This window comes from Bombina bombina, chromosome 5 (genome assembly GCF_027579735.1).
Source record: "Bombina bombina isolate aBomBom1 chromosome 5, aBomBom1.pri, whole genome shotgun sequence".
NCBI classification, from domain to species: Eukaryota; Metazoa; Chordata; class Amphibia; order Anura; family Bombinatoridae; genus Bombina; species Bombina bombina.
In genome coordinates this window covers 162,805,862-162,821,207 of record NC_069503.1, presented here as the reverse complement: position 1 = coordinate 162,821,207, position 15,346 = coordinate 162,805,862, and the positions used below count along the sequence as shown (strand labels likewise).

General features: G+C 38.8%; 1 protein-coding gene across 2 annotated transcripts in view; it reads right to left on the bottom strand.

The window, feature by feature from the left end:
* The window catches only part of PLCD1 (phospholipase C delta 1), a 381,478-nt gene that overhangs the window by 48,430 nt on the left and 317,702 nt on the right, over positions 1 to 15,346 (bottom strand). For both annotated transcript variants that reach the window (XM_053713769.1, XM_053713768.1), the window contains exons 10-13: positions 14,655 to 14,808; positions 6,864 to 6,980; positions 3,692 to 3,870; positions 2,693 to 2,825 (exon numbers count right to left, since the gene is read on the bottom strand). In XM_053713769.1, the coding sequence (XP_053569744.1) occupies positions 2,693 to 2,825; positions 3,692 to 3,870; positions 6,864 to 6,980; positions 14,655 to 14,808 (583 nt within the window). The remainder of the gene's footprint in view (positions 1 to 2,692; positions 2,826 to 3,691; positions 3,871 to 6,863; positions 6,981 to 14,654; positions 14,809 to 15,346) is intronic.

The following is a 15,346-nucleotide window of genomic DNA, read 5'->3' as shown; positions in this document are numbered from 1 at the left end:
TATTATGAGAATCATGATCTGTTACTTGTTGTGCTAAAGTCTCCAACCAAAAAGTTGAAGCTGCAGCAACATCAGCCAAAGATATAGCAGGTCTAAGAAGATTACCTGAACACAGATTAGCTTTTCTTAGAAAGGATTCAATTTTCCTATCTAAAGGATCTTTAAACGAAGTACCATCTGACGTAGGAATAGTAGTACGCTTAGCAAGGGTAGAAATAGCCCTATCGACTTTAGGGATTTTGTCCCAAAATTCTAATCTGTCAGACGGCACAGGATATAATTGCTTAAAACGTTTAGAAGGAGTAAATGAATTACCCAATTTATCCCATTCTCTGGAAATTACTTCAGAAATAGCATTAGGAACAGGAAAAACTTCTGGAATAACCACAGGAGATTTAAATACCTTATCTAAACGTTTAGAATTAGTATCAAGAGGACCAGAATCCTCTATTTCTAAAGCAATTAGTACTTCTTTAAGTAAAGAACGAATAAATTCCATTTTAAATAAATATGAAGATTTATCAGCATCAATCTCTGAGACAGAATCCTCTGAACCAGAAGAGTCATCAGAATCAGAATGATGATGTTCATTTAAAAATTCATCTGTAGAGAGAGAAGTTTTAAAAGATTTTTTATGTTTACTAGAAGGAGAAATAACAGACATAGCCTTCTTGATGGATTCAGAAACAAAATCTCTTATGTTATCAGGAACATTCTGCACCTTAGATGTTGAGGGAACTGCAACAGGCAATGGTACATTACTAAAGGAAATATTATCTGCTTTAACAAGTTTGTCATGACAATTAATACAAACAACAGCCGGAGGAATAGCTACCAAAAGTTTACAGCAGATACACTTAGCTTTGGTAGTTCCAGCACTAGACAGCGATTTTCCTGAAGTATCTTCTGACTCAGATGCAACGTGAGACATCTTGCAATATGTAAGAGAAAAAACAACATATAAAGCAAAATTGATCAAATTCCTTAAATGACAGTTTCAGGAATGGGAAAAAATGCCAAAAAACAAGCTTCTAGTAACCAGAAGCAAAGAAAAAATGAGACTGAAATAATGTGGAGACAAAAGCGACGCCCATATTTTTTGGTGCCAAATAATACGCCCACATTGTTTGGCGCCTAAATGCTTTTTGGCGCCAAAAATGACGCCACATCCGGAACGCCGACATTTTTGGCGCAAAAGGACGTAACAGAAAAGATTTTTTGCGCCAAAAAAGTCAGCGCCAAGAATGACGCAATAAAATGAAGCATTTTCAGCCCCCGCTAGCCTAACAGCCCACAGGGAAAAAAAGTCAAATTTTTAAGGTAAGAAAAAATGATTGATTCAAATGCATTATCCCAAATATGAAACTGACTGTCTGAAAATAAGGAATGTTGAACATTCTGAGTCAAGGCAAATAAATGTTTGAATACATATATTTAGAACTTTATAAATAAAGTGCCCAACCATAGCTTAGAGTGTCACAGAAAATAAGATTTACTTACCCCAGGATACTCATCTACATGTTTGTAGAAAGCCAAACCAGTACTGAAACGAAAATCAGCAGAGGTAATGGTATATAAATAAGAGTATATCGTCGATCTGAAAAGGGAGGTAAGAGATGAATCTCTATGACCGATAACAGAGAACCTATGAAATAGACCCCGTAGAAGGAGATCACTGCATTCAAATAGGCAATACTCTCCTCACATCCCTCTGACATTCACTGCACGCTGAGAGGAAAACCGGGCTCCAACTTGCTGCGGAGCGCATATCAACGTAGAATCTAGCACAAACTTACTTCACCACCTCCATAGGAGGCAAAGTTTGTAAAACTGAATTGTGGGTGTGGTGAGGGGTGTATTTATAGGCATTTTGAGGTTTGGGAAACTTTGCCCCTCCTGGTAGGAATGTATATCCCATACGTCACTAGCTCATGGACTCTTGCTAATTACATGAAAGAAAAGAGCGCCCAACCAAAAGTTCACTTCTAAAGGCCTCAATGTTCCAAACCACGAGCCCATAAACATCACACATATGGAGGTTGAATATTTAAGCCTTTGGCTGGGGTGTCTTTGCCTCCTCCTGGTGGCCAGGTTCTTATTTCCCAAAAGTAATGAATGCAGCTGTGGACTCTTTCCATTTAAGAAGAAAATGAGATTGTATTGTATGTATTGGGTACTTGTAAAGCACGGCTAATCATCCGTAAGGGTCTCAAGGCGCTGCTCACTTTATCGACCTTGGAAGGATGAAAGGCTGAGTGGACCACACCGGGGATCGAACCTGCAGCCCTTAGGTTGCTACAGAGCTCAGCCACAGTGCCTTAGCATGCTGAGCTATCTGTCCGGCCACTGTGGGCTTCTTGTGGGGAACGTCTTCAACGCAGCAAAGGAGTAGCTGGACAGCTTAAAGTTACAAGCAGGGGTCAGGATTGTCAAGAACAAAAGTGAAGCTTACATGCTTTTTTGGTGATACAAAAATCAATCAACTGACAAGGACATTGTTGTATCACTATTAAATAGTGTAAAACTGTAAATTTGAAGCATTTTTCACTTTTAGAGTAACAGTTTAAACCAATGAATGAAATGTGTTTTCAAGTGAATGCAAATAATACAGCAAATAAGTGATTTTTCCCATTTGTTTGAATTTGAATGCACAAGTCTTATAATAATAATAGGCCCTGATTGTGCACCCTACCATTGTCATCAACATGTGACGTCTTCTTCTTGTCTTTGTCTCGGGCAACTCCATAAATCTCTACTGAGACTATCGGGTCCACAATGGAGCTTTTTTTCTTATTGACTTTTGGCAGCTGTTGACCTGAGATCACCTGGAAACAAAGAGATTAGTAAAATTTAATTTACTGAAATGAACAGGAAGTTACCATTTACTAAGAAGAGATTCCAAATCTCTAACAGGGTCTTTTAATGATTACTAATATTGTATTAAACATTTAAAATTGTGTCACTTCTAGCAGTAAGAGGACATTAAACACAAAGTTTAATCATGGAATACTAAAAGCATTGTAATATAGTTTTATTATTTGTTAGCTTTTCCTTGTGAGAAAGGCCTGAGTGTTTTCCGGATTTAGACCATGCAAAATTCTATACAGTTATTGCATGATCAATTGGCCCGTTAGGTACACAGATCAAGCAATCGCTGTATAGAATATAGCAGGGTCAGTAACTGAAGTCTGCAGGATGTAGCCCTCTCAGGAGGTGGAGGGAAAAACACCAATGTTAAGAGTTAAATTATACTTAAAGGAACAGTCAACACAAAAATTGTTATTGCTTAAAAAGATAGATAATGCCTTTACTACCCATTCATCAGCTTTGCACAAACAACATTAAAACTCTACATTTCTGCCTGTTTCTAGCCATTTAAGACAGCCTCTTATCACATGCTTTTTTATTTGCTTTTCACAACAGGAGACTGCTAGTTCATGTGAGTCATATAGATATCATTGTGTTCACACCTGTGGGTTGTGGATGACACTGCACTAATTGGCTTAAATGCAAGTCAATAGATAATAATAATAAAATTTTTTGAGTTGACTGTCCCTTTAAAGCTGAAAAAATAAATAATGGATGTATAACTCAGTAACGAAGCATATTATGCGGAATACAAATGTAATGTCCCTTAACCCTTTGCTTAGAAAGTCTGTGGGTAAGTTACTATGTAGGTGCAATTGATCACCATGACATGAAGCTGTTTGGGTGTCCACCACTCTCCCGGCTGAATAGATTTTGGATTGAATTTAGTTTGCTTGTCCCTGAGGAACTGTGGCTTCAGCACATATCCACAGAAGCCGTTATCTCTGAATCGCCCCTGGTACACGTCCATCTCTTCGCCTGGCGTCTGAAAATTTAAAGCCACTGGAAAGAAAAATATAAATGTAGTTATATAGTTAGAAAATCTTGTAATATAAGACACCTTGTTTGCACAGTTTTAATGTAAAATACACGTAATTATAATCTGTTGAATGTATTTAAAGGGACATAAAAGTGCTGATAACAGAAGTAAATTGAAAAGTGCCTGTTCTGTCTGTATAATGATAGTTTAATGTCTAGTTTCATGTACCTTAAAGTGATGGGAAACTCACCCTTTCTGTATATTTATATAACTCTGTTGGTTATGCAAAACTGGGGAATGGGTAATAAAGGGATTATCTTTCTTTTTAAACAACAAAAATTCTGGTGTTGACTGTCCCTTTAAGTGGAAATAAGAAGAGTTTAAGAGACAGTGCCGCTGCAGTTTGCTAAACTCAATGGATCCGGCTGCCAATGGCACAGAGCTCTTCTACCAATGAGGTGACGTTTCCACGACAAACTCCACTTTATTTTTAGTGATGATAAATCCTATCGTTTGTTAAAGAGTTGTGGGAATGATGCAAATTTTCAAGATCATTGAGTTAAACAGGAATAAGTGAACATTTTAAAGGTATAAAAAGGGACAGTTTAGTCTGAAAAAACTGCCCTAAATTAATAGATTTTTTTTTAATTTAAATCTCACAAAAGCGAAAAGATGACCTACTTTCCATATCCTGAGCTGTATGGGTGTGTTCATTTAACCTAAAAGCTGCATATTTTGTAGCAGATGCTGAGACACACGGTAAGCATTGCATAAAGCCGCATCTCAGCTGCAGATGTGTGTGTGAGGGGGTTTTAAAGGGTTATATCTTCAATTTATCTCTTCTCTTATATTTAGATTTATTGGTGTATAGTACTTTATTTTCAGCTATTTGTCTTAAAAGGATCAATACTGTAAACTTGGTTTCTCCTTAATGCGTTCACAATTAATTTTATTAGCTGCAGGGAAATTGCTAGTTTTGGCTTATTTGTATTTAAAACAGCTGGGTTTTTTTGCTTAGTGTACATGTCCACTCAAATGGACTAAGCCAGTGGGAATAGCTGAACTGGTTATCTTATCTCTCTATACACAAATGCCAGTACTCAGGTATGAAAAATGTCTTTATGGGTGGTGGTTTAAATGATCAAAACTAGCTACTTCAAATGCAAGAATAAACCTAGAGAGGTATTTTCCAATGCCTTTATAACTCTGTAGTCGGTATAACAAGTGATTGAAAAACCTTAAGGGGCAAAAAAATAACAGTACAGAGTCCCTTTAAAGAGACATGTATTTTAAATAACTTTCTAATTTATTTATATCCTTTGTTGAAAAGTATACCTAGGTAGGCTCAGAAGCTGCTGAATGGTGGCTGCACATATATGCCTCTTGTCATTGGCTTTCAGCTAGCTCCCAGTAGTGCATTGCTGCTCCTTCAACAAAGGATACCAAGAGAATGAAGCAAATTACATACTAGAAGTAAATTGGAAAGTTATTTACAATTGTATGCTCTAAATCGTGAAAGAAACATGTTGGGTTTTCGTGTCGCTTTAAGCAGGTTTTTCTTTAGGGAGGATTTTTGCTTATAAATGTTTTCTCTTTTAGAATGATCACATGGGGCATGCACTAAATAATTGGCCAACAAGAAAGGTCAACATCTTTCCATCCTGTGATGTTACTTTTTTCCTAAACAATAAAACATGGAAAGAGGCAGAAAGTGCCACTAAAGAACTACTGCTCAGACATTACAACGAGTCAGAGATCAGAAAGTAACTAAATTACAAAATACATTAAAACAATAATTTACTATAATAGTATTAAACACAATAAGTAAGTATAAAAAGACAAAAACAAAAAATGGATTGAGCCAAGGATCCTGATGTTCAGTGTCGTTATAATAGCGCTATGGTGTAAAGGTATCTGCATAGCAATTAAACCTGCAGGCGAAATGTTGTAGAGAGTTCTAAAGGGATCAAAACCGCATTCCGCTCTGGATCTTTAGAGCTGGTTCTCACACTCAGGGGTTGGAGCGCATTTTTAATCTGCCTTATATGTTTGTTTATGATTTTAATTGTACCAATAAAGAGGGCTTTTTTTTTTAAGTACATCAGGAGTGCCGACCTTTACCTTTCAGTGTGCTTTGGACTGTCGGTCTGAGCACCTTGGATTACTAATACCCCTTGCAGCTGACTAAGTGATCATGCCACATAACCACTAGCTACAAGATTGTGAGTTCACTTTATCCCGGAGAGCATTATATACAGAAAGCCGACTATGTGGTGAAGCCGTAAGTATTGAGAGGTACGACGGGTCGATGTGTAACGGGGTTGCAGCGGATCATTGATCTTTTTCCGGTGGAGTGGCTCAGTTGTTTCCACAGTGAGTGGGAGTGCCGGGTCTTACCTTTAAGGTGGTGAATCATCATTGCAACTTGCTTGACCATATCCACTCGGCTACAAGGATTTGATTTATTCCTGATGGGGTATTGCAGATAAGTAACAAGCGGACTATTTCTTATTTTATATTTAGGGCTATACTTTTTCTATAGCCTTGAGCGCTTGTTCTGGGACATTTCTCTGTATTGGATCGCATTAAAGGGACACTGAACCCAATTTTTTTCTTTCGTGATTCAGATAGAGCATGACATTTTAAGCAACTTTCTAATTTACTCCTATTATCAAATTTTCTTTATTCTCTTAGTATCTTTATTTGAAATACAAGAATGAAAGTTTAAATGCCGGCCCATTTTTGGTGAACAATCTGGGTTGTTCTTGCCGATTGGTGGATAAATTCATCCACCAATAAAAAAGTGCTGTCCAGAGTTCTGAACTAATAAAAAAGCTTAGCAAGAGAACGAAGAAAAATTGATAATAGGAGTAAATTAGAAAGTTGCTTAAAATTGCATGTTCTATCTGAATCACGAAAGAAAAAATTTGGGTTCAGTGTCCCTTTAAGCTCTCTGGGTACTGAGAAGGCATTTTATAAATAAATGGTATCATTCATTTAATAATAGTGCGCTTACCAATTTGGCAGCCCACGTTCCACATGTCCACAGGGTTGTAATTGGAAGAGTCAGTCCGTTTGCCATCAGGATAGATTCTACTCAGCTGTTTTATATTGTGTTTAATAAAGCTGGTTCCTAGAGAAAAAAATAAAAGAAATGGATTGAAAATCGCCCATACAGAAAATAAATTAACGTGGGCTAGGATATAATTTGTATACAAATTTTGTTTGCAGAAAAGAGTAATTATATTTAGCGCAATGCAATACAAAGCAATTTAAATACAATTATTAAAGGGACAGTCAAGTTTAAAAAAAACTTTCATGATTTAAATAGGGAATGTAATTTTAAACAATTTTTCAATTTACTTTTATCACCAATTTTGCTTAGTACTCTTAGTATTCTTAGTACTCTTAATTGAAAGCTAATTCTAGGAGGTTCATATGCTAATTTCTTAGACCTTGAAGACTCTAATCTGAATGCATTTTGACCACTAGAGGGCATCAGTTCATGTGTTTCATATAGATAACATTGAGCTCATGCACGTGAAGTTACCCTGGAGTGAGCACTGATTGGTTAAAAAGCAAGTCTGTAAAAATAACAAATAATGGGGCAGTCTGCAGAGGCTTAGATACAAGATAATTACAGAGGTAAAAAGTGTATTTATATAACTCTGTTGGTTATGCAAAACTGGGGAATGGGTAATAAAGGGATTATCTTTCTTTTTAAACAACACAAATTCTGGTGTTGACTGTCCCTTTAAGTGGAAATAAGAAGAGTTTATGAGACAGTGATCACTTTTGCTACAAGCATTTTTTGCTAATACAAGAGGATGGCAAAAAACATAATTTATGCTTACCTGATAAATTCCTTTCTTCTGTTGTGTGATCAGTCCACGGGTCATCATTACTTCTGGGATATAACTCCTCCCCAACAGGAAATGCAAGAGGATTCACCCAGCAGAGCTGCATATAGCTCCTCCCCTCTACGTCAGTCCCAGTCATTCGACCAAGAATCAACGAGAAAGGAGTAACCAAGGGTGAAGTGGTGACTGGAGTATAATTTAAAAGATATTTACCTGCCTTAAAACAGGGCGGGCCGTGGACTGATCACACAACAGAAGAAAGGAATTTATCAGGTAAGCATAAATTATGTTTTCTTCTGTTATGTGTGATCAGTCCACGGGTCATCATTACTTCTGGGATACCAATACCAAAGCAAAAGTACACGGATGACGGGAGGGATAGGCAGGCTCATTATATAGAAGGAACCACTGCCTGAAGAACCTTTCTCCCAAAAATAGCCTCCGAAGAAGCAAAAGTGTCAAATTTGTAAAATTTGGAAAAAGTATGAAGCGAAGACCAAGTTGCAGCCTTGCAAATCTGTTCAACAGAGGCCTCATTCTTAAAGGCCCAAGTGGAAGCCACAGCTCTAGTGGAGTGAGCTGTAATTCTTTCAGGAGGCTGCTGACCAGCAGTCTCATAGGCTAAACGTATTATGCTACGAAGCCAAAAAGAGAGAGAGATAGCAGAAGCTTTTTGACCTCTCCTCTGTCCAGAATAAACGACAAACAGGGAAGAAGTTTGGCGAAAATCTTTAGTTGCCTGCAAGTAGAACTTGAGGGCACGAACTACATCCAGATTGTGTAGAAGACGTTCCTTCTTTGAAGAAGGATTTGGACACAAGGATGGAACAACAATCTCTTGATTGATATTCCTGTTAGTGACCACCTTAGGTAAGAACCCAGGTTTAGTACGCAGAACTACCTTGTCTGAGTGAAAAATCAGATAAGGAGAATCACAATGTAAGGCTGATAACTCAGAGACTCTTCGAGCCGAGGAAATAGCCATTAAAAACAGAACTTTCCAAGATAACAATTTTATATCAATGGAATGAAGGGGTTCAAAAGGAACACCCTGTAAAACGTTAAGAACTAAGTTTAAACTCCATGGCGGAGCAACAGCTTTAAACACAGGCTTGATCTTAGCTAAAGCCTGACAAAAAGCCTGGACGTCTGGATTTTCTGACAGACGCCTGTGTAACAAGATGGACAGAGCTGAAATCTGTCCCTTTAATGAACTAGCTGATAAACCCTTTTCTAACCCTTCTTGTAGAAAAGACAATATCCTAGAGATCCTAACCTTACTCCAGGAGTAATGTTTGGATTCGCACCAGTATAGGTATTTACGCCATATTTTATGGTAAATCTTTCTGGTAACAGGCTTCCTAGCCTGTATCAGGGTATCAATAACCGACTCAGAAAAACCACGTTTTGATAAAATCAAACGTTCAATTTCCAAGCAGTCAGCTTCAGAGAAGTTAGATTTTGATGTTTGAATGGACCCTGTATCAGAAGGTCCTGTCTTAGAGGTAGAGACCAAGGCGGACAGGATGACATGTCCACTAGATCTGCATACCAAGTCCTGCGTGGCCATGCAGGCGCTATTAGAATCACTGATGCTCTCTCCTGTTTGATTTTGGCAATCAATCGAGGAAGCAGCGGAAAGGGTGGAAACACATAAGCCATCCCGAAGTTCCAAGGTGCTGTCAAAGCATCTATCAGAACCGCTCCCGGATCCCTGGATCTGGACCCGTAGCGAGGAAGTTTGGCGTTCTGGCGAGACGCCATGAGATCTATCTCTGGTTTGCCCCAACGTCGAAGTATTTGGGCAAAGACCTCCGGATGAAGTTCCCACTCCCCCGGATGAAAAGTCTGGCGACTCAAGAAATCCGCCTCCCAGTTCTCCACTCCCGGGATGTGGATTGCTGACAGGTGGCAAGAGTGAGACTCTGCCCAGCGAATTATCTTTGATACTTCCACCATTGCTAGGGAGCTTCTTGTCCCTCCCTGATGGTTGATGTAAGCTACAGTCGTGATGTTGTCCGACTGAAACCTGATGAACCCCCGAGTTGTTAATTGGGGCCAAGCTAGAAGGGCATTGAGAACTGCTCTCAATTCCAGAATGTTTATTGGAAGGAGACTCTCCTCCTGATTCCATAGTCCCTGAGCCTTCAGAGAATTCCAGACAGCGCCCCAACCTAGTAGGCTGGCGTCTGTTGTTACAATTGCCCAGTCTGGCCTGCTGAATGGCATCCCCCTGGACAGGTGTGGCCGATGAAGCCACCATAGAAGAGAATTTCTGGTCTCTTGATTCAGATTCAGAGTAGGGGACAAATCTGAGTAATCCCCATTCCACTGACTTAGCATGCCTAATTGCAGAGGTCTGAGGTGTAGGCGTGCAAAAGGTACTATGTCCATTGCCGCTACCATTAAGCCGATCACCTCCATGCATTGAGCTACTGACGGGTGTTGAATGGAATGAAGGACACGGCATGCATTTTGAAGCTTTGTTAACCTGTCCTCTGTCAGGTAAATCTTCATTTCTACAGAATCTATAAGAGTCCCCAAGAATGGAACTCTTGTGAGAGGAAAAAGAGAACTCTTCTTTTCGTTTACTTTCCATCCATGCGACCTTAGAAATGCCAGAACTAACTCTGTATGAGACTTGGCAGTTTGAAAGCTTGAAGCTTGTATTAGAATGTCGTCTAGGTATGGAGCTACCGAAATCCCTCGCGGTCTTAGTACCGCCAGAAGGGCACCCAGAACCTTTGTGAAGATTCTTGGAGCCGTAGCCAATCCGAATGGAAGAGCTACAAACTGGTAGTGCCTGTCTAAGAAGGCAAACCTTAGATACCGGTGATGATCCTTGTGGATCGGTATGTGAAGGTAAGCATCCTTTAAATCCACTGTGGTCATGTACTGACCCTCTTGGATCATGGGTAAGATTGTCCGAATAGTTTCCATTTTGAACGATGGAACTCTTAGGAATTTGTTTAGAATCTTTAAATCTAAGATTGGCCTGAAAGTTCCCTCTTTTTTGGGAACCACAAACAGGTTTGAGTAGAACCCTTGTCCTTGTTCCGACCGCGGAACCGGATGGATCACTCCCATTATTAACAGATCTTGTACGCAGCGTAGAAACGCTTCTTTCTTTATCTGGTTTGTTGACAACCTTGACAGATGAAATCTCCCTCTTGGGGGAGATAATTTGAAGTCTAGAAGGTATCCCTGAGATATGATCTCTAGTGCCCAGGGATCCTGAACATCTCTTGCCCAGGCCTGGGCGAAGAGAGAGAGTCTGCCCCCCACTAGATCCGGTCCCGGATCGGGGGCTCTCGGTTCATGCTGTCTTTGGGGCAGCAGCAGGTTTCCTGGCCTGCTTGCTCTTGTTCCAGGACTGGTTAGGCTTCCAGCCTTGCCTGTAACGAGCAACAGCTCCTTCCTGTTTTGGTGCAGTGGAGGTTGATGCTGCTCCTGTTTTGAAGTTCCGAAAGGGACGAAAATTAGACTGTCTAGCCTTAGCTTTGGCTTTGTCTTGAGGTAGGGCGTGGCCCTTACCTCCTGTAATGTCAGCGATAATCTCTTTCAAACCGGGCCCAAATAAAGACTGCCCCTTGAAAGGTATATTAAGTAATTTGGACTTAGAAGTAACATCGGCTGACCAGGATTTTAGCCACAGCGCCCTACGTGCCTGTATGGCGAATCCTGAGTTCTTAGCCGTAAGTTTGGTTAAATGTACTACGGCCTCCGAAATGAAGGAATTAGCTAGTTTAAGGACTCTAAGCCTGTCCGTAATGTCGTCTAGCGTAGATGAACTAAGGTTCTCTTCAAGCGACTCAATCCAAAATGCTGACGCAGCCGTAATCGGCGCGATACATGCAAGGGGTTGTAAAATAAAACCTTGTTGAACAAACATTTTCTTAAGGTAACCCTCTAATTTTTTATCCATTGGATCTGAGAAAGCACAGCTATCCTCCACCGGGATAGTGGTACGCTTAGCTAAAGTAGAAACTGCTCCCTCCACCTTGGGGACCGTTTGCCATAAGTCCCGAGTGGTGGCGTCTATTGGAAACATCTTTCTAAATATTGGAGGGGGTGAGAACGGCACACCGGGTCTATCCCACTCCTTAGTAACAATTTCAGTTAGTCTCTTAGGTATAGGAAAAACGTCAGTACTCGCCGGTACCGCAAAGTATTTATCCAACCTACACAGTTTCTCTGGTATTGCAACGGTGTTACAATCGTTGAGCGCTGCTAAGACCTCCCCTAGTAATACACGGAGGTTCTCCAATTTAAATTTAAAATTTGAAATATCTGAGTCCAATCTGTTTGGATCAGAACCGTCACCCACAGAATGAAGCTCTCCGTCCTCATGCTCTGCGAGCTGTGACGCAGTATCAGACATGGCCCTAGCATTGTCAGCGCACTCTGTTCTCACCCCAGAGTGATCACGCTTGCCTCTTAGTTCTGGTAATTTAGACAAAACTTCAGTCATAACAGTAGCCATATCTTGTAATGTTATCTGTAATGGCCGCCCAGATGTACTAGGCGCCAAAATATCACGCACCTCCCGGGCGGGAGATGCAGGTACTGCCGCGTGAGGCGAGTTAGTCGGCATAACTCTCCCCTCGCTGTTTGGTGAAATTTGTTCACATTGTACAGATTGACTTTTATTTAAAGTAGCATCAATACAGTTAGTACATAAATTTCTATTGGGCTCCACCTTGGCATTGGAACAAATGACACAGATATCTTCCTCTGAGTCAGACATGTTTAACACACTAGCAAAAAACTTACAACTTGGTTATAATCTTTTTTTAGCAAAAAACGTACTGTGCCTCAAAGAGGTACTAACGATTAAATGACAGTTGAAATAATGAACTGAAAAACAGTTATAGCATCAAACTTTAAAACAACAAAACTTTTAGCAAAGGTTTGTTCCCATTAGTAAAATAATAATAATTAAATTTGACATAAAAAATACAAAGCAACGTTTTTATTCACAGTCACTATAAGAATTCTCACAGCTCTGCTGAGAGAATTTACCTCCCTTCAAAGAAGTTTGAAGACTCCTGAGATCTATCAGAGATGAACCGGATCATGCAGGAAATATAAAAGTAACTGACTGGTATTTTTTGATGCGTAGCAAAGAGCGCCAAAAACGGCCCCTCCCTCTCCCACACAGCAGTGAAGAGAAACGAAACTGTCACAATTAAAGCAAAAAAACTGCCAAGTGGAAAATAATGCCCAAATATTTATTCACACAGTACCTCAGCAATGTAAACGATTCTACATTCCAGCAAAAACGTTTAACATGATAAATAGTTATTAAAAAGGATTAGTGACCTTTAACAGAGTAGTTCCGGTGAAATACCATCCCCAGAATACTGAAGTGTATACATACATGTCATTTTAACGGTATGGCAGGATTTTCTCATCAATTCCATTCAGAAAATAAAAACTGCTACATACCTCAATGCAGATTCATCTGCCCGCTGTCCCCTGATCTGAAGCCTTTACCTCCCTCAGATGGCCGAGAACAGCAATATGATCTTAACTACTCCGGTTAAAATCATAGTAAAAAACTCTGACAGATTCTTCCTCAAACTCTGCCAGAGAAGTAATAACACGTTCCGGTGCTATTTTAAAATAACAAACTTTTGATTGAAGTCATAAAAACTAAGTATAATCACCATAGTCCTCTCACACATCCTATCTAGTCGTTGGGTGCAAGAGAATGACTGGGACTGACGTAGAGGGGAGGAGCTATATGCAGCTCTGCTGGGTGAATCCTCTTGCATTTCCTGTTGGGGAGGAGTTATATCCCAGAAGTAATGATGACCCGTGGACTGATCACACATAACAGAAGAAATATTTCTATTTAAAAGTAAAATGCACTCATAATGCAGTCATTAAAGGACCACTAAAGTCCGAATTAAACTTTCATGATTTAAATAGACCACGTAGTTTTAAATAACTTTCCAATTAACACCTATTATCTAAAATATGCACAATCTTTTTATATGCAGACTTTCTAAGGCACCAAATCCTACTGAGCATGTGCAAGATTCACAGAATATAGAGTGCAGGATAAGAAAAAGGTTTTGTGATTGGCTGATGGCAGTCACATGATGCAGGGGGAAGGGGAAAAAACTAACTGAAATGTGCCAGATAAAAATCTACTACACATGTGAATTCAAACTAAGTGCTTTTGCATTGTCCATTTATTATGCATTAATTGACTATGCTATTGTACTGTATATAGTGGCCCTTTAAGCACTAAATAAATGCTAGATAGAATGATGTATTTAAAGCAAAGCTTAGTCTGAGAACAACACACCAATGTATTCTCTAAATTATATTCATTTTTTAAATATTTAAAAATTTAGTGTAAAGTTTTAGTGTCCATAAAACAAAGGAAGCTGCCATGTTGTAACCTAGGTTTCCTTTTCTGTTGTGGCCAATTAGGGACAGTTATAAATGAGTCACTCCAGTGAGCAACCAATGACAGTGTTGAATATATCAGCATTAAGTCTGGAGTCTGTACTTCCACTTTTATCAGACATTGGAAAGCCCACAATCTTCAGAATTAAATGACATGAAAGGGGGACAAAATAAATAATGGAAGTAATTGAAAGATTTTTCATTTATTACTGCACATATTTAAACATTTTACATTATAATTTCAAATCTCTGACCTTTTCTAAAGACACCTTGCCCATACTGTAGGATAGGACTAAAATTCAGAAATAATATAAATAATGTTGCTATAAATAGTCATTGGGTTTGTTTTATCCTTTGTATTAGTTTTACAGCCCTATTATTTTTAAATATTTATCACATACTAGTAAACACAATATTTATTTTAACATAAAAAAACAACTGTTCATTTTTTATTTTATTATACTCTTTTTTTGCTAAGAATAACCAATCAGAAAAAATTAAAACCTTGTTGCCATAGGGACACTCACCTGACTCAGCTAGCCTAACTGCTTTGCTCTCCGTAAGTGACGACATCTCGTAGAAAGACTGGTGTTCTACTGCGTATTCAAAGCCACGGAAGTGCACGCTCTTACAGTAGATAACGGTGTCAGATAGCTCTTTGGCAAGTTTTAACGTTGCTCCCTAGAAATCAATTAAAAAAACACCAACAAAAAAACTTTAATGTATATAATGTATAAGACTTATAGGAATGAAGCTACCTTGCATTTTCCATTTAATGTTCACACACAATATAATATAATGGTTTAATATGCAAGACGGCAATCACAACTAGGGCGATAGATACGTAATCATTACAAAAACGCAAAGAGCAATCTTAACAGGGCGGATAACAATCAATTATTTTAAAAAATAAATTTAAAAAATTGAATTTTTATATTTAAAACAGATTTTTTTTTATTTAAATAGGATCTATCTAACGATATAGTTTGCTTTCAGATTTGTAATCCAAAGGGTATTCATCCTGAAATAAGGATTCGTTTTTAATTATGTAGCATGAGGCTGTTTATTTACGGTTGTAATGTTTCCTTTTTTTTGGCAAATAATTCCATTAATTCATTCATTCCGAGATTTCTGGCGGATAATTTTGGACTTTTTTTTCTATCTAGAAGATATCATCACATATTCTTGGTTTTGTAGTTCCCAAAATGTATAATTTGTG